At 39.0% G+C, this 26,508-nt stretch overlaps 1 protein-coding gene across 1 annotated transcript in view; it reads left to right on the top strand.

Moving 5' to 3' along the window:
- LOC103777649 (calcium/calmodulin-dependent protein kinase type IV-like) overlaps positions 1–26,508 on the top strand; it is a gene marked incomplete at its 5' end in the record, with an annotated part of 81,120 nt that overhangs the window by 6,638 nt on the left and 47,974 nt on the right. Inside the window, 3 exons of the mRNA XM_008945208.1 lie at positions 8,824–8,886; positions 9,539–9,621; positions 23,824–23,896. Of these exons, the coding sequence (XP_008943456.1) occupies positions 8,824–8,886; positions 9,539–9,621; positions 23,824–23,896 (219 nt within the window). The remainder of the gene's footprint in view (positions 1–8,823; positions 8,887–9,538; positions 9,622–23,823; positions 23,897–26,508) is intronic.

Here is a 26,508-nt window from a genome sequence, read left to right as displayed (position 1 = left end):
CACCCCCGACCACCCCCCCCCCCCCATTCCTCCTTCTCCTAGCTTTTATTGTTGGGCACTGTGTTACATGGAATGAGATATCTCTGTGATCAGTTGGGGTCAGCTGTCCTAGCTATGTCCCCTCCTGACTTCCTGTGCATCTCCAGCCTGGAGCAGCATGAGAAGCAGAAGAGGCCCTGATGCTTCATAAGCACAGCTCTGTCATAGCTAAAACTTCCATGTGGTATCACACAAATCCAAAGCATAGCCCCATGTAAGTTACTATGGAAAATATTAACTCTATCCCAGCCAAAACCAGTAGATGGATTACACAGAATAATTTGGTATATGTGATGGTGATAGTTTTAATGGCAGCCCTGACACATCAGACCTTCATTGGGAAGAGTGAAGGTTCACATGGGTCTGTAAATGTGAGTTGATTCAGCGGGGGATGAGTACACTACTTTACTATTAATGGGCAATTTCTTAAATTGAAGCAAACATTACACTAGGCTAATAATATAAGTAGAAATAATGTGTACCAGATCTTTGTCACACAGCTGAGGACTCCTAAGAAATTCAACTCACTTTAAGATAAAATGTTGTACAGGGTGATAGGAAGTGTCCTATCACCTAATAGCTCTCAGTTTCTGATGGGCTACTGTTCTGTAGCAATTTATTTATTCAGAGGGATGGCTTGAACGTGAAGCCTTTTAGTGAATGCCAGATGTCTAAAACTAGTTACATCACTTAGAATAAAAGCTGTATTAATAAATTGTCACTGAGAAAAGAAGAAATTTTTGGATTTGTAACTGTATAGGTGAAAAGCAAGAGTGGGCAAGAAAATGGCAAGTACAATTTTCTAAATAATCCTATAAACGTGACTATTTTGGACTAAAAAAAATTATGTACTTACAATTTGATTTACACATTGTTCTTGCATCTTAAAAGTGTCCTCCTCCACCCAGCTTTGGGAACAGTAGCAATGGCAGTAACACACTATAAATAGTCAGTAGCTGAAATGAGCAGTTCATGAATACCTAATAGCCTGAAATTTGTTTGCATAAACTGTTCAACAATTATCAAACATATTTGCAGAAATCTGTTTATAAATGAGTCAGGAACAGTAATTACCACCAAAGTAATTAGATAGTTAGACCACAGCATGTAACAAGTCCTGTTTTAATGAACGTATAACTTGTTTTGAACCCAAGACCTAAAATGCATTATTGCAAATGACCAGTCTTGTGCAAGCTATAAGTGCTCTTCTAAGCCCATCCTTCATCCTTGGATGATGCCACCAATTTAATGTGGGTGAGCATTAAAAACCATTCACAAAGGCTTTGGTATCTGTAGGGAATATTACCTGCATCTGGTCAGCTTTACCACTGAAATCATGTTTCACAAGATGCAGGGCATGTTAATCTGATATGTCAGCATGCAATATACTGTGCTGAAGTTTATACAATCCAGCAAAACATTTCTACTCATGTGATGCTTTGCCTGAAAATGTACTGTGCTTCTTGAGAAACGGAAGTGTTGCTTCTTTAAAGGGTGGAACGTTTAACAGATTAACAGGATTATCGTGTGCAGATAGCGCATTTATCTTTCATTTTTAAAAAGCATATGCTTGTACAAGCCCAGCTAATCTGTATTTGCAGCCAGCAGGTTTGCATGCACAAGCAAGGCTTTCAGGCACCAACAGGAAAAGTGCAAGCACATGGATGTAACTTGCAGTACTTCCATGCAACTGTGTTCAGCCTCAAGAATATGCATCATTTGAAGGTTTAGAGACACAAACTGGAAGTGCGGACATGTGCACAGTGAGCAGTTGCTCTAATACTGAACAGTCTAATTTCTTTGTGTCAATAATACACATTTACTTATGGAGACTCAAAATAAAATTTGTCAGTAACCCAGAGAGTGAAAACTCCTTCCATAGTTCGTGGGAGATACTGCAGTGCTGTGCAATTACTACTGTGCTTTATTGAATTGTTTGGTGTGTTCTTCATGGACCTCATGTTCAGTTTGAGTGGAAATAGAGCCACAACAGTCTGCCAAGTTTAAAATACAAAAATATTTTTTTTTTTAAATTGTTTTTTACTAATTCCTTTCTTGAGTAACTCTAATTAAAAAATAAAGGTCAGGCAAAGAATCAAATCATCCAAAGCAAACGTTAAATAAATGCCCTAGTTAGAGCAAAAAAGTATCCTTTCCTTCAGAAGGGTCAGCTTTTTAAAAATTCTGCTTACATCCACTGTCCACTGCTGTGCTGATTGCTGAATTACACCAGAGTAACTCAGAGAGGTAGACTGGGTTACGTATATAATATCCATTTTCATTTATTCTGAGATATTTCTAGCATACTACTTTTCGTATCCCTCAAGATTTTAAGATCCTACTTACAGTGAGGACTAACATCTGTATCATGCATTGATACATAGGCCACTCAGATGCATAGTTCCAGTGGTACCACCCAGCTTCATAGAGATGAAAAAGCACATTTAGAAGTCTTCTTTAGATTGTTTTAATCTTGAAGTCTTGACTGAAAGACTTTATGAGAACATATTCTATGTATGAGCTGGGCAGAAACTGGAATTCCTGTTCCCAGGACATTCTGAAATTAAAAAGCAAGATCTAAAACTGTATAAAAAATACATTCTTTGCATCTACTTCTTGTGAAGATCTATTTAAATTCAAGCTCGTTTCCTTTTTTCCTTGAAATCTTTCAAGAGAACCTGAGTAACCAAGCAGCCCTGTGTGTAGTTGTGACAATTGGGACCAGATATTTTAGACTACCAGGAGATAGGCAGCCCTGCTTGTGAGTAGTCTGTGTCTGTGTAGGTTTTAATGCATTAGCCTAACTGTGAGAAGACAAAATAATGCCAAAGTTATAGGGTAATTAGCAATCGACTCCATAAAATACAGAAGGGGTTAAGCTGCAGAGCAGTTACTTTACCTGAGGTGAACATGAAAATGTTTCTTGGAAGGACTTTTAATAGAGTGTGGTGACAAGCCAATAATGATTTGCAGCATGCTCTCTGTACGTGGAGAGAAACATACACTCAGAGCCTGACCTGCTGGTTCAATAAAGCACTAACTGCTCAAATTAGAAGTGTTCATGTACATCAGGAAGTGGGATATTATTTTTTTTATTTGGTCGCTGGTAACTAAGTCCAGGAGTTATAAGCCCCTGAGACATCTGGGGCTGAAGGATATATCATACAAGTGGACATTAAAGGTCAGGGTTTGTAATTTAGCCTGGAAGAGAGCAGGTGGTGGTGGGCATGTGTTTGTATCCTCAGATGCAAATGCTTATCTTTCTGGAGGTCTGAGGCTGTGGACGTTTTTACACAGTGGTTGTGCTGTCTGTGACGGGGCTGGAAGCAGCAGCACTGTGAGGAAAGAGGCTGCTGGAGTGGGGGTCCTCAGCAGTTTTCTTCCCTGACTTTGTCCCCTTCAGTTCCATTAGCCTATACATCCATCGGGCTAGGAAATATGGTTAAATTTTCCTTCCATCTTAAAATATTCCTAGTAAAATACTCCAAAACCAACGTTATGGTTTGGGCAATGCAACAATTCTAGTTGGTATTACTAAGTTATGAGGAAGTTACTACATAATCTGCTGTCCTCAGGTGTTTTGTAATCGTATTCACTTTGAACTGAGGTGAACAGCCTACCTGAGGTGGGCAGTTCTGTGAAGCTCCTTGAGAACTATTCCAGTTGGCTGCTTCACACCACTTTGACTGGTGCTGTCACCCAGCCTGTGTGGTGGCCAGATGTGCTCTTCTGTGTCTACAGAGCCCTGGGGAAGGAGGGCTGCAGAGACTGGACTTACAGGATGAGAAATGTACTCTGCTTCTTACTCTCTACTAAGTTTGAGGGATATGTACATCTCTTGGCCACCCATTTTCAGGATGGCATCCCATATTTCAAGGCATCAGCTGGATTAACCTGTTTACAGTTAATTTTATGTTGTTTCATTTAAATCAGATAGAAGCAACACTTTTACATCTCAGAGGTTTGTAGCATCATTCTATCTCTGAAAGCCTCTGTTTTCAGACCACTCCATCTCTGTTTTCATTTCTGAACGCCTGCCGTATGAGGACAGGCTGAGAGACCTGGGGCTGTTCAGTCTGGAGAAGAGAAGACTTAGGGGGGATCTCATTAATGTGTATAAATGTATGTGGGCTGGGCATCAGGAAAGAAGGGGCAATCTCTTCTTACTTGTGCCCTGCGATAGGACACGGGACAATGGACATAAACTGGAGCACAAGAAATTCCACCTCAACATGAGGAAGAACTTCTTTACTGTAATGGTTCCTGAGCACTGGAACAGGCTCCCCAGGGAGGTTGTGGAGTCTCCCACCCTGGAGACTTTCAAGACCCATCTGGATGCATTCCTGTGTGACCTGCCCTTGATTAGGAGTTCCTGCTCTGGCAGGGGGGTTGGATTCGATGATCTCTGGAGGTCCCTTCCAACCCCTAACATTCTGTGATTCTGTGATCTCACCATGTCAGAGCATGGAAACATGGAGGGGGAAAACAAAAAGTTTTCATTAGGGATTTTTCCAGTCTTTTCCCATGTTAAAATAGTCTGAAGTTTATAAATCAGAAATAGACTGATTATAGACTTGGTGCTACTTCACTGCATGATCTGTATCAGCTTCAAAGACACCGTGTTTGTAGACACGTGTCTATAAAATAGATAAGTGCCTAAGTCTAGAAAAGTGGAATAACTGGAGAGACAAATACTAGAAATAATACAGGAATAATTACTTTTTAGTGTAAATGCCTTAATATAAACTAAAAGGGTGGTTAATACAATTTGTCCACACTTGCAAGTGCTGTCCTAACTTCCTGGGCCTAGGTTCTGTGAAACACTTTCTTAATCCTATGTCTATCTGTCTGTAAATAGGACCTGTGACTGTACAGATAGACATTTCAGTTCAGGGCACTGGGTTCTTGGACTGCCTCTTGCTCGCAGGTTCAGGTCACTGGAGCTTTGCTGCTGGAGGTACTTTATCTGGTTGCATTAAAGCCCACATGCAGCTGCTTACCTGCGCTACAGTCACAGGTCCTGGTTTGCTTACTGAAGCATACTGTGGAGCACTGCAAACCACAGCACAAGGCAAATCTGTACCCTCCCTACCAGCAGTCCTTCCAGATTTGCTGTGTTTCAGCACTTCACGTGAATGTCTCCACAGGTAAGCCATGGAAGCATATAGATGTTGGTTTTGATAATTACAAGCCACCTAGCAACTTTCTTTTATTTTTTTGGTCTATAGTCAGTGAATTTTCATGCCTAGGCTCAATGGTGAAGAACTGATAAATAACTATTTCAGGATTACCTGGCAAATGACTTCTCCAGTTGACCTGGATATACCATGGCAGAATGCAGCTTCATAGGCCTTTCACACCAAATGCTTCTTGATTGCTTGCAATTTAAAGTTTGCAAACAAAAGATACAGCTCAGTAAAATAACACCAATGTTAAAATCACCCAACCAGTAATTTGCATGACCTGGTACAGAATGAATATTTTTCACACAATGGAAAGTAATCTCTTAAATAGAAATCAAATTATACTAATGAAACATCTGACCAAAAGCATACTCTGGTCCATTTAGCATAGATTAAAAGCAGAGAATAAAGGAAACTTTTAGAAGTGTAATTGCTAAACTAGTGGAACTGGGAAACATCTGAAAATTAACTTTTAATTTTTTTTTCTCCTCAGAAACAGACTGGTTCTAATGACCTTATTATTCTTAACTGTGATATAATCACAGAGGTCTCACTGACTAGCCTGTGAGTAATGTTAATTTAAGGAAAGCTCAGATTGTTACATATTTTACTGCAATTTAAAGCAGACAAAAATACAGTTTTACAACCTCAGTTTGGTCAGTTATTATATCTACACAAGTCATACCCCCGTATTTGATTTAGCCAAACATATTTAATTTGCTCAAACATTTGCACTAATAGGACATTTTGGTTGAATTACGCAAGTTTTGTAATTTGTTACTCTAGCAACAGACACTATCAAGTGAAATGCATGACTGTCATCCTATCAAATGCTTAATGTCAGGAATAGAAGTAGTTGAATTGCTGATACTTCTGATCAAACTAAAAATAGGCCAAGTTTTGCCTTGATGTAAGTACATTTTGTCCAAAGGACCTGAAACAAGTTAAGCGTTGATATAGCTCTATACTTAGTGTAGAAGAAGGTAAGAAAATAAAAGTGATAAAACAGGCAGTCTGTAAGAAAAGACCATGACTACATATGCTGCTGTTTTTACTTTGTAACGATTCATATTGCTTTTCCATGCACACTTCTGTTATAAAATGTATGCCAGTAGCCCTTTTCCAAGATGCTTATAAATATGTAACACTCCTCAGTGTTTCTCTGTGGTGTGTTTGCCATTGCATTTTAGTGTCTTGAGTTTTTAGGTACCTTTTCCTCGTGCCACCACCTGAGGAAGCATTATGAAAGTCTGCTGGTTTATGTCAGGTCAAGAACTGGATCACAGAGGGTCTCACCAACAGTTGCAGAGTAAACATTTAGGAAAGCAAGGATGTGAAACTTGAGTCTCGGTTTACTTTTTCACTTAATTTGTTGCCACCTGCGAGATTAGAGGAGGCCTCTCTAGTTTCTCAGTTGTAACTGCTCTGTACCAAAAGGAAGCATCTTTGGAGTTTGGACATCCTCTTCCATGCTTGCTGCCAGGCATGCCTGATGCGTAAACATTTTCAAAACTGCAGAAAACAAACTGTCGGTTGTTCAGTTTATAGTGGTGCTTTTGGGTAAGGTAAATTGCTCAGTCTAAATGGCTGTCCTGGGGAAATGACTGTCCGTGCAATATTGTACATTAATTTCTCTGATCCTGTCTGAGATGTAAAGTGTATGAAAACAGTCCAGGCATGTATTACTCTCTGAGTCAGTAAGAGCCCCTCTCTACTGAGCAGTAGCTTTGGAGGCTCTTGCTGTGCGTTTGCACTCATAAAAGTAACCCAGAGTTGCATTACAGCACTGATGCCAAGGGGATATTCAAACCAAGTAAGGCTACAGGCTGATGCTCACAGCGTTTTAGGAAGACTGCATGGGAGACCATTCCTCAAACCTGATGCTCAGTATTCGTGTAGCAGGCAAGAGCAAAGAAATGCTTGCATTCAGCGTAGAAAGCAATAAAATTTATAAGGACTGTGATGAGCGTGGAGCTTAAAGGGTTCTCCTTTTGATCCTAGAGCAGGCATTAACCTGTGAAGATTTGTTGACTATGTTCTTTACCTCCAGTTAGGTGTTCAGGTAGTGGAATATTCTGTTCCTCTTTGATTTTTGCTTTCTGCTGCTTCTCACATGCACTGAATCTGTCCAAAGTTGTTTTTTCTCTCTCGCATTTTGTATTCTGGCAGAGCCACTAAAAGAGGTTAAATGTCAGTGAGTTTCAAGAATTCCCTGAGGGGTCTAGTTCTCCACTTATTTACACCACTGTCAGAGCATTGTGTCATTGCTAGCCTGGAATCTTTCCTGATTAACACAAGGGGAGAATCAAATTCTGCCTATCCTGTAGTTCTGAATGTGACTGGTACTTGGATTTTGTTGTTGCTGGAAAAAAGAAAATACTGTTTTCAGTATTCAGAAGTACATCTCTTCTTTCAGGTGATTTAGAAACGGGGTTGTTTTTTAAGCATGTGTCTTCCTCACTAAGAATTTTAAGGTAGTTATATATCCCTTTTAAAGGTTTATGTATTATGACTGTTGATTTCCCATATGATGTAAAAAACCCAAGTCCAGAATGTGATTGATGAAAAGCCTCCACTAAAAAAACTCACTCCCTCTAACCCCCTCAAAATGTTCTGCTTGAGATCATCAGTGTAATCAGTTTGGACACAGGTAGTGACTTGACTTGCTTATTCTCATTCATTTTGTAACCCCAGAGATGAAGAGTGCTGTAGAAGAAATAACTTCATAATAGTCATACTTGTAGGATTTTTCTAGGGTTTGCGGGAATATTTACAAACCAGATAGTGTCTTCATAAATATATTAATTACCTTAGCAGTATAAAAGCATGTATAATTTACCTACAAGCAAAATTTTCCTTTCTTGCTTGCTTAAGCATTGAAGTTCCAGGAGAGCTGCAGCATATTCCTGAGTGAAATACTACGTAGTCTACATTTCTTGTGAGAAAAAACTGATGTCCCCCAACAGGACATAGGTTGTGCCTGGCTTGTGAAAGGCTGCAGTTTTGGAAGGGGAGGAAAGGGAAGGGCTAATCCTCCAGAGGTTTAACCAAACAGATAGTCTTTTGTATTCATAGGCCATTCTGTTAGACATACCTGAAGTAAGCTGGTGTTAAAACTTATACCCTGTCTGTGGCTTTGTGTGTTTGACCTTTGTGTCGCTTCTTTGTTCTGAGCAGTATGTTACACTGCTTTGATGTGCACTTCCCATGTTTAGAAACGTTTTGCCTGTACAGCTACTGAGTGGTGTGTCAAAAGAAAGCTATCCTGGCACAAATTGAACAAACATTAAGTGGAGATAAGGACAGAACTTGAGTAAAACCAGGAATTTTAGCAACTTTTTCAGATTCTTTCCTATATTCTACTTCTTTCATGACTTATATGTACATTTGTAATCATTTTGCTAGATGCACGTGTTTTTCTATTTTGTATTAAAGGAAAATTACTCCTTACAGTATATTTGACTTGTTTGTCTCACATCAATTTATTGTCTTAGGAGATCTAAAAGTGCTGTTCGTACATATTTTCCTGTAATACAGCAAGAAGTTTTTACTGAGAACATAGGAAAAATTTTTCACTTCTTCCCTCCCCATTTTTAACCAGGTAGACAAGAAAATTGTCCGCACAGAAATTGGAGTTCTTCTTCGCCTTTCACATCCAAACATTGTAAGTTTAGCCTTGTTCTTCCATTCCACATATGTTTCTTATTTAAAAAAAAAAAAAAATTCTGTTCCTGGGAGATGACTGTTGTGGTTAACCTATACAGACTTGATAGAGTTCTGCATTAGAGCTTTGTGTTCTCCTCATGAGCATGTTAGCAGCTTGTTCTGGAAGACTGCTGAATTATACTTACACTTTAAAAAAACTTCTGGCAGTGTTGAGTCAGAAACGATGCATAAGAAGTTCTGTAAATGAAAGAGGAAGTTTGTGTTATCAGCCCTTGGAGGGTGGGGACGGTCTTGCATTCAGTTACACTGAAAGATTGGTAGACAGGTGTTGACAAGCACTAACGAAAGCAGCTTCTTAAACTCCTGTGTTACATAGAGGTTGCTAGGATATGATAGGCATGAAAATAACTAAAAAAAAAAAAAAGAGGGAATACAGACGAGATAAAGCTAGCAAAAAGAAAAAAAAGGGTGAGGTGGGAGAGAATATGCACAGTAACTTGCTCAACAACAAGGTAAATGATGCACCAACTTCAGTTGGTACTATCCTCTGCTTTATTAATTTACTGTTCTGTTTCCTGCTGGTGGCCATGCGATATGCTCAGCAAGAAGACAAACAAGCAGAATGAATCCTTTCTGTTATCTTTCAACAGATAAAACTGAAGGAGATATTTGAGACCCCTACAGAAATAAGTCTTGTTCTGGAACTGGTCACAGGTGGAGAACTTTTTGACAGGTAAGTTAACTTTACGCACCTCACTCGATACCTTCCCCAAGGATGTTACAGTCCAGATTTCTTCTCTGCACATAATCCCTGTGTTAGTAATTACTGGAATTATTTAATCAGTATATGGTTTATTCAAATGAGTAAATATCTGTAGTAATTGGATGGAAAATGTGTTTCAAAACATGATAGTCACATTTTATTGAAAAATACATGGGTTGAAAATCAAGGAAATTGTCAGTAAATTCTGAAGAACACACACTGCTGAAGGAAGATGCTTAGCAGGTGCATACCAGAAGAGCGTGCTCGAGCAGACAAAAGGTAGGAAAAATCTGGCAAAATCACATTGACTGGTCATCATTAATATAGTAATCAGCCTGCCAGCAGGATAATGTCATGTCTGATAAAAATTTGGTAGGCGGTGTAACAAGAAAGAAATTTTCTTTGATATTCAATTGTATTTATAAAACCCCTGGGTTTGTTACAAAGATTCTACAAGAACTACTGAGTTCTGAAGGTACTGCTTATGAGGCTGCACAGGCTGGTGGTGTAGGCACATATGCATAAAGCAAAATAATTCCATAATAGTGTTGGGCTGGATACTCTACCAGAGTCTTTGGTGAGAGGAGTTTGCAAAGGGAAAACACAAATATACCGATGAAATGGTTGGTTCCTGAGCAGCAGTCATCTGTGCAGTAGAAGAGCTGAAGATAAAAGCCTCCATGGGGGCAAGGATGAGGAACTGCATTATTTGATGGAACTAGGATTTAATATTATGACGTTTTCAACATTCTGCAATCTGTACTCAGTAGTGATTATGGGATTTGAGCTCTCAGATTGATTTTTCCCCAGAACTCTATGCTTAATCCTGTAGTTTGGCTAGGTCAATCTATCTGGCATTGCCTGACAAGAAGCAAAGCCATTTAGTCACTTACTAGATTTGCGGTGCCCCCCTGTGATGCTACAAATGAGCACAAATACTACAGGGGCCTGCTGAATTCGTCATCCTCTGTTTCGCTATACACAACAGAACAGAATAACTATGGCAATACAGTCCTCTCGGATCTGTGATTTGAGGAAAAAAAACAACCAATGGAACAAAAACCATAAAAAGCTATTTTCAGCTGCTAAGTTGAATGGAATTATTACTTCAGTCTTCAACCTTAAACTAAAAATAATTTAATAGAAATATGCAGCCAAGATGTTTTGCACCAGTCACTTGAGTTAAGCTTCAGGTGTCCCTTTCTCTCTTTCAGGTGGGCTGAAGGATTAACACTTACATAGTGCTATAGAATGGCTGCCTTCTGAGTTTTAGTAAGGGTAAATTTAGCTTTCTGCCTTAGGACAGACTTCCACTCCCATGTTTAAGCTTTGCAATCCATACATCTTTTTATCATGCATGAAGAAAATGTCCTGACTTACAGATATGCCTTTTATACTCTTTCTTCTATGCTTGCATGACTCCTGTCCTAGGAGAAAGCAAAACAACCCTGGAAAATCTCCTGCTGGGCAGTGAGACTGTGTCAGACCTGGAGGGAGAGCTGTGGCCCTGTCTTGAGATCCACCCTGTGGTTGTCCTCAAGACACGACCCTGTACAGAGAGTGTGTGGGCAAACAGGACTCTGAGATGGCCAGGAACCACCCCAAGAGTTCAGACAACGATGCTTGGTGCACGGCTATGTGACTTTGTAAATTGACATCCAATACACAGGCAGCAAAGCAACTTTTGTATTCTCGAGGAGTTAGTCTTATACCTCTTTCAAACTCGACTGTCAGCAAACGATAACTAGATCTGTTACACAAACACATCTCCTCTCCTTACTGTAAACTTCTTCATTCCTGTTACTGTTACTGATAATTCTGGTAATAATGCTGGTGTTTTTTATATCAACTGTTTTACTGCTCTACTTTTCTACCATCCCAGATGTCCATTCTTCTCCTGAATAGTATTTGAGCTGAGGATGAGTAAGTTCTTTCACTTACACATTCCCCTTATCATGAAGATGATTTTATAAATAATCAAGATCTGATCGGATTCTAGAATTTCTGTTAGCATTGTTGATTTGCTGCAGATTTCATGCCACTAAAATATAAAAGTCCTGGGTAATAAAATTATTACCTCCTTCACTGTTTCTGTCAAATCACCCACATTACTACTAAAATGAGCTTTTGTTATGACGGTTTTTCAGTTGTGTTACCCAAAAGGAGATAAATTCAAAGAAAATTGTCAGTTACACGTCTGAGTTAGTACACCTGAAATCAGATTGGTTTTGGCTGTATGTTTGAAAAGAAATCTGTTTCCCAGACTTCGTAAATCACATTGTAGGTCATATGCTGACATCTAATATTGTACCTGCCCAAACATAACACATATAAACTCTACATGAAACTGGAGAAGTTTGAGTAAATTAGAATATTTATTGCAAGTTTGCACGATGTATTTTGCATGATGATTTTTGCCAACCAACTAAGTAAGCTGTGACAAAGAGCTTTTGAAGTAAGTGAGACCAATGAATGAACTGAACAAGATAGAGAGAAAACTTCAGTAGGTCTAGATTAACTGATATTCTAGTTCTTTCCAGATGCTGTGTCTCCAGCCCAGTGCTGGCATATACGATTTTAACATTTGCTTGGCCGTCCTCTTTCATTCCTACATGTTTAAAATAGATATGTGTGGTTGAAATACACTTAAACCAACAGCATTTTGAAGGACTCAAAAGGGGATGGTAGGGAACAACCCCCTGTTATGGTTCTGAGTGTCCCAGCAGTGACATGCCCTACAGCTGCTGCCTTGTTTCTTACACTGCCACAGTACTGCTGGCAGACTGCCATCACACCAGTCCTCACCAAGGAGGGAGAGCTAGCTGAAAAACAAAACCTGAAAATCAGCACAGCTCTTCAAAAGAATGGCAGAGTGACCCCTCCAACATTTGTACAGTCTTTAAAGACTTTACAAGACTTTAAAGACTGTGTTTCCATTGCACTTGTGGATAGGAAATTTCAGGACCGGGAGCAAAGTGACAGGCAAAGCTCAATTTTCATCCCTCTCTCGCATCTTAGGATAATGATGATTCTTCTTAAGCTGGGCTGAGTTACATTTTTCTCTTGCGTTTTCCTTTTATGTTTTGTCCCTTCATCATTCTTTACCTAAATGTAATATCTTGGTACTGTTAATTGTTACTTTATTTTCCATCACATGGTGGTATTTCATCAGATTCTTGGTCCCTTCTGTTGATCTGGCTTTGCTTCTAACAATTAACCTCTTTATTATTACAGGCGGTGATAGGTCTTGCAGCACAATGAAGTCTGGGGTCTGTCTTTTATGGGCTAACTTTTTTTTTCTTTGGCCTCTTTCATTCAGATTTTATTCCTGCCTATTGCCTTTCAGCTGAATCACCAGTGTATTAACTTTCCAAATATTAATTTCAGCAAACTCCATCAACTCTTCTTTATTTTTGTCAGGATACCTGCAGATTGACAAGAACAGACTTTCTATTTTTCAGCTTCAAATTATGTCAGTCCATACATTCTCCTTGTCTGTAATTTAGCATCTTGACCACAAACTCTTCTGTTTCTTCCTTCATCTTATTACTAAGTGCACCAAACACTCTGTAGATACTGTCTTTGTTTGTGGAGTGTGCATTAACAAAAATATTAATTATTGATTATAAAGAACTTGCCTTTTTAAGAGATACAGGAATGATTAACACTGAGGCACAAAATCTCCTGAACTCTTCTGAAGCTTCAGGGACACCTTCTTCATTCTGCTTATGGGAATTAGAATTGCTGAGATTAAAAAGTGTCAAGGAATTAAGCCCTCACAAAAGTAGGGATCTTTTATAAACTGAGATCTGGTCTCATTATGTGTTGGCAATCTGTCTTCCAAAAAGGGGTCAGAGCAGTCCTTTGGACTATTTCACACGAGCAAGTTACAGTCCCCTCTCTTAGGACTGGCAAATAAAAAAAAAACCAACCACAAGAGCTCTGACTTGACTACACACTATTCTCTGAAATCAGAAGACAACACAAATTAGCTCTGGTAAAAGTGCTCCTTGATGTCATAATAGCTCATTTAGCGTCTCTGGATTTCAGCGGCAGTGATGATAAAAAACAGTAATTTAAGAATAAAGAAGTGCACATTAATGCTCATTTGTAGCCTTTCCAATGTAATTTGGTGTTTCCTTCCTGTACAGAGTTGTAATAATGTCTTTGTACTATTTTTAAGATTAGCACCTTATTTTCTGTCGCTGGACAGAATTACTCTAGGTCTAGGTCAGTCAGTATCTACTGGCTACAATAACTCTTTTCAAGATGAGAGGTACAAATGATTCCTTGTGCATGTTTGTGCACAGGATACTCCTTATGGTATGGCCAACGTACACACTTAGAATTAGTTGAAACACCAGGTGCCAGAGGGAACACGCATCTTTATAAGTGTGTAAACAACTCAGGCAACGTTGATGATGCCAGTGTAATACTGACTGGCTTCCTTCCACTCGAAATGTGAACTGATGTGACATTAAAGTTTGCCTGGTTCTCGGCACATTCTGGAAGGCTTTTCACTTGAAACACTTTTATTTAAAATGTCCTCTTGTCTTTTGTTGTTATTGCTCAAGGAACTATTGCAGGAATTGTTATCACAAGTGTGTCCCAGTTGGGACCAGCCTGTGCATTACTAGTCCAGTGTGGGAACTGGGCAAGCCCTTTGGAGGCGGGACACGTCGTTGCCTGTGAAGCAATTTTGTTTGTTAGGTATTGTTAATACTGAGAATTCCTGTGACTGGGGCTTCTCTGGCATACATATTCTCAGTTTTCTCCCAAAGGCTCGCCACTGCAGTATAGACATACATGGTCTGGGTGCCAGACAAAGTAGGAGAGAGACATCTGTTAAATTAAATAGGAAGCTGATTGGATCTTAGCTGATTGCCTCAATGAGTAACAATTTTAGCTTTCGTATTTGTTTGAAATGCAGAGGTTTTAACATCTCTGTGCAGTTTATGTGATATATACACTTACAGCCTGTATAGCTATAGCCTACATATATGTATACAAGAATTCTCTGACTGATCCAAGAGCTAATGATGCATCTTCTGTGCCTTGATTCAACACCTTTCCTGAAATTATAAAATCACATTAGGTATGAGTGCTTTGTAAGTTTTGTTGGTTATCACTTTTTGTATATGCACTACGACAAGAGTATAAAGGGAAGCCAAAATGTTTAGGCAGAACTGCAGCTTTCCTAAACGTTCAGAGCCCCAAAATGCTCGTCCTAAATGATAATTAAGCTGAGTTTTCAATGAAAGCCTGAAAAGCAAATTCTTTTCAGATAACATATTTCTCAGTTCAGCCTTAAAATTTAGCTGCTGGAGTAAGGAATATATCACACATACATGCACACTGTAAGAGGTGCCAAGGCTTCCAAAGGAGGGCTGGAACAGGTGAACCTGAAATAATCCTGAACTGAATAATGATCATGTGAGTACTTTTGCAAATTGTGACACAGGGGGATATAAGTACACTGTGTATTATGCATGTAGTGCCCAGTTTCAGAATTCAATGGCCATTTATTTCGTTCTTTTTGGGAAGTGATCAGCCAGAGTGAGCCCCAGGGCAATGTGTTTAAAACATCATGGCAGCTACAGCTGTGCTGGTTTGACATGGAGGGCTGGAGCAGGCAGGATCTGAGCTTAGGTAGTATCCTTCAGCCACCCTTGGGAGTCCAGAGTTTTGGGTTTTGTTTCTTAAATGTCCCTGTAATCTTATGTAGGCTATTCAGTGGCCCTCCAGCCTCATAGTTAGACTCGGTTTCAGTGTTGGCAAAAATGTTCTTTTTGCAGTTTTGGCCAAAATCTTTTTGCCTTTTCCCCAGCAGGTACAGAGAAGGTGATTATTTACTTCTTTATAGCAGCCTCTAATGCAGCAGAGTACTGCAGAATAATACATGTTCACATTTCCTGCAATCTTTCATTAGTCCTTGTTTTCTGTGTCTCCATTACTGTCCATTGAACTTCCTCCACATTCCCACATCTTTCTTAGGATGTGGTGTCCTTAGGTAGACAAATCCAATGGAAGCTTCCCTGGTTCTTGGCAGGGTGGCTTCATCAGTGCCTTCAGTGCTGCTCTTTCCAAATCCCCAGGCCACAGCCTCCTTTGCAAGCTGCCACTGATATTTCTCTGCTCCCTCCTTGTTTGTCACCAGACAGGAGCTGTGAAATGCTGAAATAATAGTTTGTTGCATTGCCTCACACAGTCAGTTACACAGAATCTTCTGTCTGAGAGAGGTTTGAGCTCCCAGTTTGTGAGAACTGTGGTTTCACAACCTTTAGAAACTAAAATGTCTTGAAATTCAGCTCCTGAAAGATGCACCTGTCCTTTTGAAAATGGTGGGCGTTCTTACTCATTTCACTGCAGACACCTGGATTATTGCTATTTTTGAAAGCGTGGCCATTTATTTAGTCTTACGCAGGCTTTTAATATGTAAGTCTTGTTTTTTCCTACAAGATTTTTCCAGTTCTGTGGGTGCTATAGGAGCACTGAGTAGGAAGTAGAAAGTAAGTTAAAGAGGGAAAAACAAATGCTAGTATGAGGTAAGAAATATGGAATCTTTCTCTAAGTTCTCCTGCATGCCATGTTTATCAGAAACTACCTCTTACTTAGCAGGGAAAATATTTTTCCTGAGTGACTGCAATGCTACATTTAATTTCTAAACAAAGTACTAAAGAAAAACATCTAGTTCATTTGACTTGGAGTCAGATCCAAACCAAATGTATTTCTAATTATCCTTCTTCAGATCATGGGGAGGCACTCTGAGTCATTAGCAATAGTAACAGCTAGTCTGCAGTGAATTATGAAAATGTAAAATAAGGGAGCATCAGCAAACTAAATCACAGCTATATTTAAAATATTTATTACTCTTCAGTGCCATAGTATGGAGAATACATTACTTTTTGACTAAACCTTACCTCCTAACATAGTATTTGATACATAGTATCAGAACAACAAGGAATTGGAGTCACCTTGATAAAGGTATGAGCCGATAGATCTGTGAATAATTAATTGAGAAACTGTTCCTTGTGGAAACCTTTTGATGTTGAATAGAGTGACGGCTTCTTTTCCTGTTTCTTCTGATTTTCAATCTCACTTTATCTTGTAGAAATTTTTTACTTTCATTTTAATGAAATATAAGAATTTACATAAGAATTAAATGAATATGTACACAAAAAATCTCCATGACAACCAAATAATTTTACATAAAGTAACATTTCTTATGTAAAACCAAGTATTTTTAAAAAAATGTTAGCACATACCGACATTGTAACAGATACTGTATACATATATATACACCAGTATCTTGCCTGAGACTTTACATGATGTAATAGGATGCAGTCCACAGATGAGATGTTGTACAAGAGTTTTGGATAACAGGCAGCGAGAAGCAGTCTGAAAATAACCCTAAAAAGAGTGATGGCGCTTTTTTTTGTATGTCAATATTTATAAAGAATTATCTAAAAAGCAAACACGAGACATAGGATACAGACAGAAAGAAACAATGTTGGAAACTGATAAAGATATAAAATATTTTACTGTTTTGGATGGCTAAATAGACTTAGCAGGCTTTTGCAAGCTACATGATATGTTTTTAGGTTCACCTAGTACTGAAATACAGTCAGCTCTAGTTTGGAGAAATACTGTTCATAATAGTGATATTAAATGATGGATAAATATTGCAAATTTTGGTATAACTGTTTAGCTTGTTCGGCATAGAAACAAATGCACTTAAAAACTGAGGTAAGGGAAGCAAGTAACAGACTACCTGCTCAGATTTCAGGCAAGGCTGGAGGATGGATAGAGGGGTGGTGTGGGAGGGAAGCAGGGAAGTAAAGCTGAGAATAGGAGAACTAGTCCACTTACAGTATGGGGGAGGAAAAAGTAAGCTTGTTAAAGTGGATAAGATTTCAAATTTTCCTGATCGTAAGCAGTCACGAGAACAGCTTGTGTTTAAAACTGCAGAAATAGTTGTTACACTGGACTCCCATACCCAAGAAAAAAGAAAGAGACTTTGGCTTTGGGGCCTGGGAGCTGGTAAAGTACCCATTTCTGGTACCATTTCTTCCTCTTCTTTGTTGCTTCTTCCACCCCTTGGCACTCTCAATGGCAAGTTTCAGGAGCTGTTACAGTGCAAGGCTGGGAGTGGCAGAATGCTGCCTGGAGAAGGATGTACAGCCCTTCTTCAGTCTTAGCTGAGAGACCTCACTGCTAGGGCAACAGCCAGTGTAAAGTACTGGTGGTCTTGTGTGAAGAGGTGTGTGCCATCAGTGACAACGCCAGTCTTGCGTCCTCTGACACAGGATGAGGCCTCTATTTGTTCAGACTGGGTTGCTGAGGGTCTCTGATTTATTTTTTGTTTCACCGCTACAGCTGTGCAAGTACTGTTTCTCTTGCTGGATTTGGAAAGATCTGTCCCACTGCTTCATTACTCATGGAAAATCAAACCTGGAGCCTAGTCCTTTCCTTCTGTGATAAAATGTTCACTTTTTTGTCTTTGGACAAGATTGATTGTTTCCAGTTGTTGCTTAATATACTTGTCATTACTTCCCAGATACTTATATTCCAGCCAACTGTAAAATTGTCTATCAATATAATCTTAATACTGCTCTGAGAACTGATTCTAAAATTATGCATTGGGATTCTCCATTTCTTCCCTCACTGATCTTCAGATCAGAAATGTTTAGTTTATGAGAACTGTGCTTCTTTTTTTTTTTCCTACCAATACTAAAGTTTTTGCAGAGCAAGCCTAACAGTCTTTACTGTGATACCCCACTGTTTTCAGTGGCTTCATATAGATGTGGAGAATTAAACCACACCTAAGACGAGTGTCCCAAAAGGAGTGAAATTCAGTACATTTGTTCCCAAATTATGCTGCAGGCTGCAGAAGTACGGTGAATGCTGGTAAGAACTGCATTTGCTGATGTAGACTTTGATGAAGATGTCCACAATAGAAACATTGTAAGCAGCATAGCAAGCATTGCATTTCCCTGGTAGAGAAAAGATATACTGGAAACCACCTGTGAAACTAAAGGATTTATTTTCCCAGAAAACTTGCAGTACTCAGAGGGAACAGAAGTGCTAGAAAGGCTGGATGGAAGTTGGCAAGCATTACTGCAAATTATTAAATACTTCAACGTATACGTGTGTTTGACAATCATGTGGAAGCTGCCAAATTTCAGCTACCTGCTGTGTATGACAGTATGCATCACAAGAAATGCATTATACCATTTCCACAAGCTTGCTGCATGGTGTGATTCTAAGGGTGGTTATGCTCAGTACTGAATTTTTTACAGCTCAGTTACCTGGTAGCACAAGGCTTTTCCACCTCCAAGCTTCAGCAACAGCTGAGGGGGTGTTATCATTGTTTTGGTGGGGCTGCCTTGGGCTCTGGGTCAGGAGGTGCAGTGGGATGGGCTCTGCTGGGTGACTAGACACTGCAGGCAGGCTGGGATGTGTCTCAGGAGCACAGGGAGCAGGGCTGTTCCCAGGGAGCATATCCATCTCTAGCAGCAGTGGGAAGGAGGAGTGAGGAGGAGTCTTTGGGAAATAATTCCCTGCTTCTCTATATACAAGGAGCTGGATTTATCTCAAATACGTTCAACATGTGCTTCAGAAAACAAGATTAAACTGGGTTGTGTTTTAGGACACTTGTAGCTTGGTGTCCATCAGCATATGGTTAGATGTGTGCCTCGCCATGTACAAGCGTAAACAACTGAATCGGTAATATCAAAATATTATTTTAATAAAAGTGTATACAATCATGAAAAAGTGATTCTACACAAATGTGATTAGAATATAAATTGTTTATTTCATAAAAATCACTTTTTTACTTGCCCTGGAATGTCATCTTTGATTTGAAGCATTGTCTTGAATTGCCTGTACATTTGTGACTCCAAATTCTGTGTTAGTCCAAGCTTTTTTTTTTTTTTAATTCTGACTTGAAGCCTTTCCAGATCCCTTCTTCTGTATTTCCTGCTGTATTCCTCACAGTTTTTCTCTCTAGCACTCTTTTGGCCTACGTGGCTCTTTTGTTTGCATGTCAAAGAGCACATTTAATTAGTTCCTTGATGTTGCTGTTCCTGTCTTTCTGTCCTCTCAATGAAGGTTTAATCTTTCTCATCCTTCTTAAAGGTAATTTGGTAAATTAGGTATAAATAATTGGGTTTGCTTCCACTATAACAAAGTAAGACATTTCTGCAGATTTCCCTTTATGGAAAAAAAAGGGCAATGAGTCATTGTTAATCTGCAGGCTGAAATTGAAAAATCCATGTAAAGAAGCCTCATTGGTCTCAGGTAGGAGTGTTCCTATAATAAAGCAAACTGGCACATGTACCATTTGTCTTATGTAAACTGTTGCAGGGAGGATGCAAAAAATAGATATGGAAATTATTTCCCAGTGTTATTACAGGACCTAAACTACAGGATAATCTTTCAGTACTCTTCCTTACTGCCCAATAGCCAGCTTTTAGTTTTGAACCAGACTGTCCTTAGAAATAAGTTTTCATCTTTCGTCTTATTTCATTTATTGCTGTTACAGAAGATTAGGTTTTCTACTTGCTAGATTGTTATTAATTAAGAATTAGGTTTGTATGCTCAGTAAGCCTGGATTCTAGACATATGAAAAGCCAGAAAGTTAACTGCATGTGATGCAAGCTGTAACTGGCTTGCCAGTGCATGTTTTCCACCTGTAACATCAGCAGATGTTACATATGTATTCACATTCATATGCATTGCACAGTAAATCTACAGTTGATTTTTATTGCTGTCCTGAAATATGGGCCCATGCTTCACTATATTTATTTAATGTAAGTGTAAATTCACTGGTGCTTCATCTTCAGCTTCTATGTCCTTCTTCTGTTATATGTTTAATGTAAAAAATAAGAGCAGAATCCTATCTGTACTAACATATAGTAGTCTAAATTAGTGTGTTCTTGTCTTCTGCATGCTGTGGTCAAGACGGCAGGCTTGAGCATGTCTTTTTCTTATTTCCGGTGGTCAGGTAGTTGGTGCTTTTCTTTCCTCTGTTATTGACAGGAAGCTAAGAACCTCATCTTGTGTTTGATTTTGTGGAGTGAAGAAAAATACCAAGAAGCTGACTGCGTTTCAGAAGGTGGCTGCATTTAAGATATGTCTTCCCCTCCATGGTTTATGTTTGAAAAAGAAAGGATAGAATAAATAATGGGTTACCATACTGTAAAATTAGAAATTTTTTGGATGAAGGGAGAAATGTAAATTGGATTGTATTGCTCTGGTCTTAGTCATGTATGCTGGAAAATCAGAGAGTTTCAAGTCCTGTTGAAACCTGAAAACTTTCCGTCTCACATGTTTCTGAGATGGGGTGCACCAGGTCATCCTGCAGCTGCTGAACTCAGGGCATGGCCAGAGTGGCCCATTCCCAGGGGATGTACACCTGAGCAATGATGGAATTAAACCTAGCGTGCTCCTGGAAACTCAGCCTACATGCAGCACTTGCCCAGCAGCAGCCCCATGATGCCTCTTTTTCCTGTGGTGCATGGAAGAATACATTCCAAAATCTATGGCAATTTGAAAGCAGAGGGACAAACTAGTACAACAGACTTTCTGTTTTTACTGCCTTTTGACAAAACTCGAAATTTTGGTACTATCTCCCATGCCCTACTAAAGATTGCAAGCTTAACAGAATGATTATGTGAATGTCTTTAATCCAGTAAAACAAGGACAGTGCTTTAACATACCTATTGTTCTGTGGTCAGAGGAGCAAGCATCCAAAATACCAGCAAGCAAGGGGGAAGGTGGGTTAGGGACAAAGTCTTTGTTCTCCAAAATACTTACCGATGCTACAGACAAGAACCTGCTGGCTGGCATTACACTATTTGGATTGAAAAAGTGTAGAAAGCCAAATGAGTATATTTGGGGGAACAAAGACGCAAGTAAGAGGGTCACTAAGGCTCAGGTCTCACCATGTAATCTAGCAGAGGAGGATGATTCAGCCTGAAATGGCTAAAGAGGAATTGCACTTTCAAGCATAACGTAGCATTTTATTGTGTAATTTAATATTTTTCTTCATCACTTTCCTAAACTTGATGCTAAAAGCCTAACATAATATCTCATTGAGTAAACTTTGCTTTGCTTTCCCCTTGTGGTGATAAGTTCCAGTAAATCCCTCCCTGATGGTTGAAACGGATGCCCAAAGCTGGAGATACAAAAATGCAAAGAAGGAAAAGCAGTACCTATGAGATGGTAGCTGAAGGGTCACCAGGAAATAAACAAATAATAAAAAAAATAAACCTAGAAATAAGGTCAATAATTAGACAGACAAGAAGTCATGGTGAAATAGAAGAACTGCTAGAGAGGGATTGCTAGCTGTCACCAATGCCACATGAGTACACTTAGTTACCTGTGAACAAAATGACTGTTCAGGTAAAGTAATTGCAACTGGCTAGGAATATCTCTGTATAGGGTCTTGTCCACAGTGCCACACTTGTTCACATCTGTTTCTGGTGGTTTATTATCCTTGCATTTTATTGCATTTAATCTTCTAATGAGTATGTAGTAACGCTTATCATACGTGCACTAGTGAACACATTTCCTGTCACATTTTGTAAAGCTGTAAGGAGTTTCACTGAAGGTAGCTCAGTAAGAGTCTATTATTTCAGAGAAGTGACAATGACAAGAAGATTTTGGAAAACAGGGCAAGTGGGGAGAAAAGAGTATACTCCTGCCACAGACAGAGTATGTTTCTGGACCCTGAGGCAGCAGGTCTTTCCAGCAACTTTTGATGTCAGATGTTATAGGTTTCTTCCTCACCTGCTTCATGGGGATTTTAGGGCAGTATTTTGTAAAACTGGCCTATGTGCTTGCATAAGATTGTTTTCTAAAATGTCTCATAGGCACCACAGGTTCTGTTTCCAGTCAGCATCTGTTTTTCTGGATTTTGAAAAATTAATATGACAAAAAATCAGAACTTCCAGGTCAAAGATCTGACATGTTAGGTAACTCTTTGTGGGAGAATTACTATAGTTCACAAATACTGTGCAGTTAAATACAATAGTAAAGAGACTGTTGTGTTAAATGGAGCTTTAGTACGTGTTGGTGGTAGATACTTCTTTTATTAACTTTGTATATGTCGTTGTTCAAGGCTGTATCCTCTGCTGAGTCTGTTTAAGGGAACAGTGGATTTATATAATGTTTCATTCTGAAATGGCAGTTCTTGGAGCATGGGTGGTGTCCCGAGACCTTGCGCCACTGCAGGTGTTCCAAAGGAACTGCAGTAGCACAGGTGGGCTTTGGGCAGCCAACCTAGAAACGTGCACTAACTCTTGGTGCCCTTTCTATACATCAAAGCGTACAACATGTTGAAATACACCACTTCAGAATGTTATCTTGACACAGAGAAGTATTTTCTTTCTTAATGTTTTTATCGTATTAATGTTCCAGGGAGGTTACATTGTTAAAGAAATTTGTGGTTTTGTTTTTACAAGAGTGAACTGATGAAAAAGCAGAGGGAGAGAGAAAAACAGATTTGCAGAATCTTCAGAACTCATAAATACTGCTGAACTCACCATAAGCAGCACATGGTCAGCACATTTAGAAAATTCCGCTGTTTCATGTCATCTGGAAAAAATAAACTTAGCATACTGGCTATTTACACTAAGAAGGAAAAAACCAGTCAGTTTTAATACAAGCATATTTCTTTGACTACAAAGCCTCCAATTTTCTACTGATGAGAGAAGACAGACACTTGTTTAGCCCATTACACTTAAGGGATAATTTGAAGTAGATTTTTACACCAACCCTTTTTATTGAATAATTGAGATCTCTGTGTGTATGGCATAGTGCTTTTGTTTAATAACTAAGTAAATAAAAAGGGTGGAGGAGGAGAAGCTTAAGTTAAATATAAAAGTGAAAAAGCAGTTCCTAAAGGATACCTAGTTTTATCTGAGAATAACTTAGATTCCCTGAATTTTAGAAAATTGTTAAACCCTTCCATTGAGTGTGTATGTGTTATGAGCTTCCTACCCAGTTGATACTTTGTCTCTAGTTTTTCATTTAACTAGAAATGAAAGGTAAGGTGAATTGAAAAAGGGCTGTTTTGTACTCTTTAGGACTCCAGAGTTCTTCTGCCTGCAGTTTATTTACCTTAATGCATAATTCTGAGTACAATTTATCATGTTGCTTTTTCTGTAGGATTGTGGAGAAGGGTTACTACAGTGAACGAGATGCTGCTGATGCTGTTAAACAGATCCTGGAGGCAGTTGCTGTGAGTATTATCTAGCATCATATGCTCAGCACCTAATCTTTCACATATAATAGCTCAATAAATACTTATGTGTGAAAGAAGCAGAGTTCACTGGAGACAATCCACACAGGTTCCCTGCTATAATTAATTTTGTATTGATTTTTTTTTTTGAGGTAGTGGTATTTTGAAGGGTGAGAACTAGCTTTGGATAGCAGTCAGCAATACATTTAATGCTTAGTGTCTTCTGTTACAGTGGGGTATGTGCTCTATCCAATCTCAAAAACATATGGATTTCAGCACTCATTGTTTTATCTCCAGGAGTAAATTGAAATCACTGGTGCTTGTTTAGTCTCTCATTCTTTTTTTTGCAAAGTATGTTACAGAAGTATATTTGGAATCTTAAACAAAAAAGAGTACATTACTATTCTTCTTAAGTTAGAAGGATAATACATTAGCCAAACTTGTTGGCTGGTGTAAAGAGTTACAAGAATTTGAGTCAGAGACTCCTGCAAAATATTGCCATGAAAATGGTTATGCTTAATTTGCAGTTGTTGCTGGAAAGTCACGAATCACAAATTTTTGTCACTATGCAGGAGCGTTTATACAAACAAGGATCACTGCAAGGAATTGTGGACTAATGAGAAGGTGGATAGTGTAGGTTGCAACGTATCTAACCAAAAATAAATTCTTACAGCTCTTCAAATTGCATGTACACACGCATGTAATATTGAGAGATGTCAGAATAAAGTTTCATTCAAGTAGTTTGTGCTGTTCCTACTATAACTCCTTCTTCTATATTTTGTGTGGTTTCATTTGAATTTTTGTGCAACTACTTCACATTCTAATGCTTAGAGAAAGATATAAAGATTTCTGAGACACTATGAATGCTTCTGGTTGCTACATACAGTATTTCTGTACATTATCTGTACTTCCCAGTCACTCGTAGCTCTTTCATCTGATTTCACACCAGATATTCACCAGACCAAGAATCAGATGCTGGGAAAGTATTTAGGAAATTAATGTGTCAAGTGTCTGTGTGTTAGCACTGGTAACTTCCAGTGCGAAAGAGAGGGGACATGATGGACAAGAGAAAAGAGTCACTTGGAGCATTTCAGACAAATAGTAATATAGAGGTGATTTTACTTTGTGAAACTAAGATGTTACCAGGGCCTAAGGAGAGACAGATGCTAAAAATTTCGCCTTCTGCTGTGCCTGACAATCTGACTTTAGAGTGAAGAGGAGATATTTTGGATTTTATCCTGTGGCACTGTGTGGTTGTCTGCAGAAGATGCTTGGGCTGAAACAGCCAGGTAGCAGAAAGACTGTGGAGATCTTGGAGCAGACACAAACACTCAGAGGTGTGGAAAAAGTGCAGATGGGATGTGACTGACTTTGGGTGTATTTCCAATCTGTCAGACTTTTTAAAAAAACAACTGTTGTCCACATGGAACAGAGAGAGTTCAACCTGAAGGACTCTCTGAAGGGTGCTAGTGGTGAGTCAGGATCTGTACAGATCAGTCACAGAGATGCAGTGTCAAAGAGCTATCCTCAGGAAAGAAATGGTGGTGATGATTTACCTCTGTGGAAGGTACCCAGAGGTTAGGAAAAGTTGATGTGGTTGCAGCAGTCATGCAGTTACTCAGAAGAAACAGGCCAACTTGGGCATATTTACCTGGGAGGATAAAGAAATGCCACATTGTGAAGAGCTCCTATACATCAGGGTTTGGTATTATGTGTAAGCATGTTCACACTGTAATGATGGAAGATGTCAGAACTGGTGCTTCCTGCAGTAACTGGACATACTGCAAGACCATCACTTCTTGGTGCTTTCTTGATGATCTAATGCTTACTGAGTCTCATCCAAAGTAATCTAAATTATGTATTTAAGTTTAGTCCACAGCATAATGCATTTGTATAAACTTGAATTGGGTCAGATTATTATTTTATGGCCAATTTTTTCTTCCAATCAAAGTGCCCCATTTAAGATGGTTCTACATTATTTATCATTCTTTGCAAAAATTCTGATTAGGTTTTGCTGACAGGTGTTTCAGAAGGTATTTCAGCTCTTTATTTTAAAAGCCAGGAACCAGATGAAGATCTTCAGCTTCTGTGAATTGTAATAGCTTTGTTGAAATCAATGGGACAGTGATGTAAGCAAGCTAAAAAGCTGACTTTTGTATGAGCATGCAATAATTTCTGGTTTTATTGGTCCTTGTACTAGATCGCTAGCTGGGATAGACTGTGTTAACTTTTGCTCTTACAGCTAACACTGAACAACTAAGCCAAAGCTGGGAAACCTGTGGAATTGGCAGCTCCCAACTTGAGATCTTTGCAGTCCATCTGAATACTGTGGCAGATTTGGGCCATAAACTTGACAGAACAGTGTGAGCAGAACAGGAGTTACTGTTAGAAACGCAAAAATACTGCTGCAGCAAAGTAATCGTCCCAGAATAAAAGGAAATATATCCACAGATCATTCTTAAAACGAAGTAATTGTATAATCTCCTCAATAGACCATGCCAACAAATGCCTACCTGCCATTAGGTAGGCATTTTGACCTCTGCAATTTTTAGAATTTTCTCTTAGCAAGAGAAGCGTTCAGCCTTCTCTTTGCTGAATTCTCTTGAACTAGT

The sequence above is a fragment of the Merops nubicus genome, unplaced genomic scaffold (genome assembly GCF_000691845.1).
Source record: "Merops nubicus isolate BGI_N331 unplaced genomic scaffold, ASM69184v1 scaffold17268, whole genome shotgun sequence".
In the NCBI taxonomy this organism is placed as follows: domain Eukaryota; kingdom Metazoa; phylum Chordata; class Aves; order Coraciiformes; family Meropidae; genus Merops; species Merops nubicus.
The sequence above is the reverse complement of the archived record's forward strand: the minus strand, read 5'-3'. Positions and strand labels throughout refer to the sequence as shown.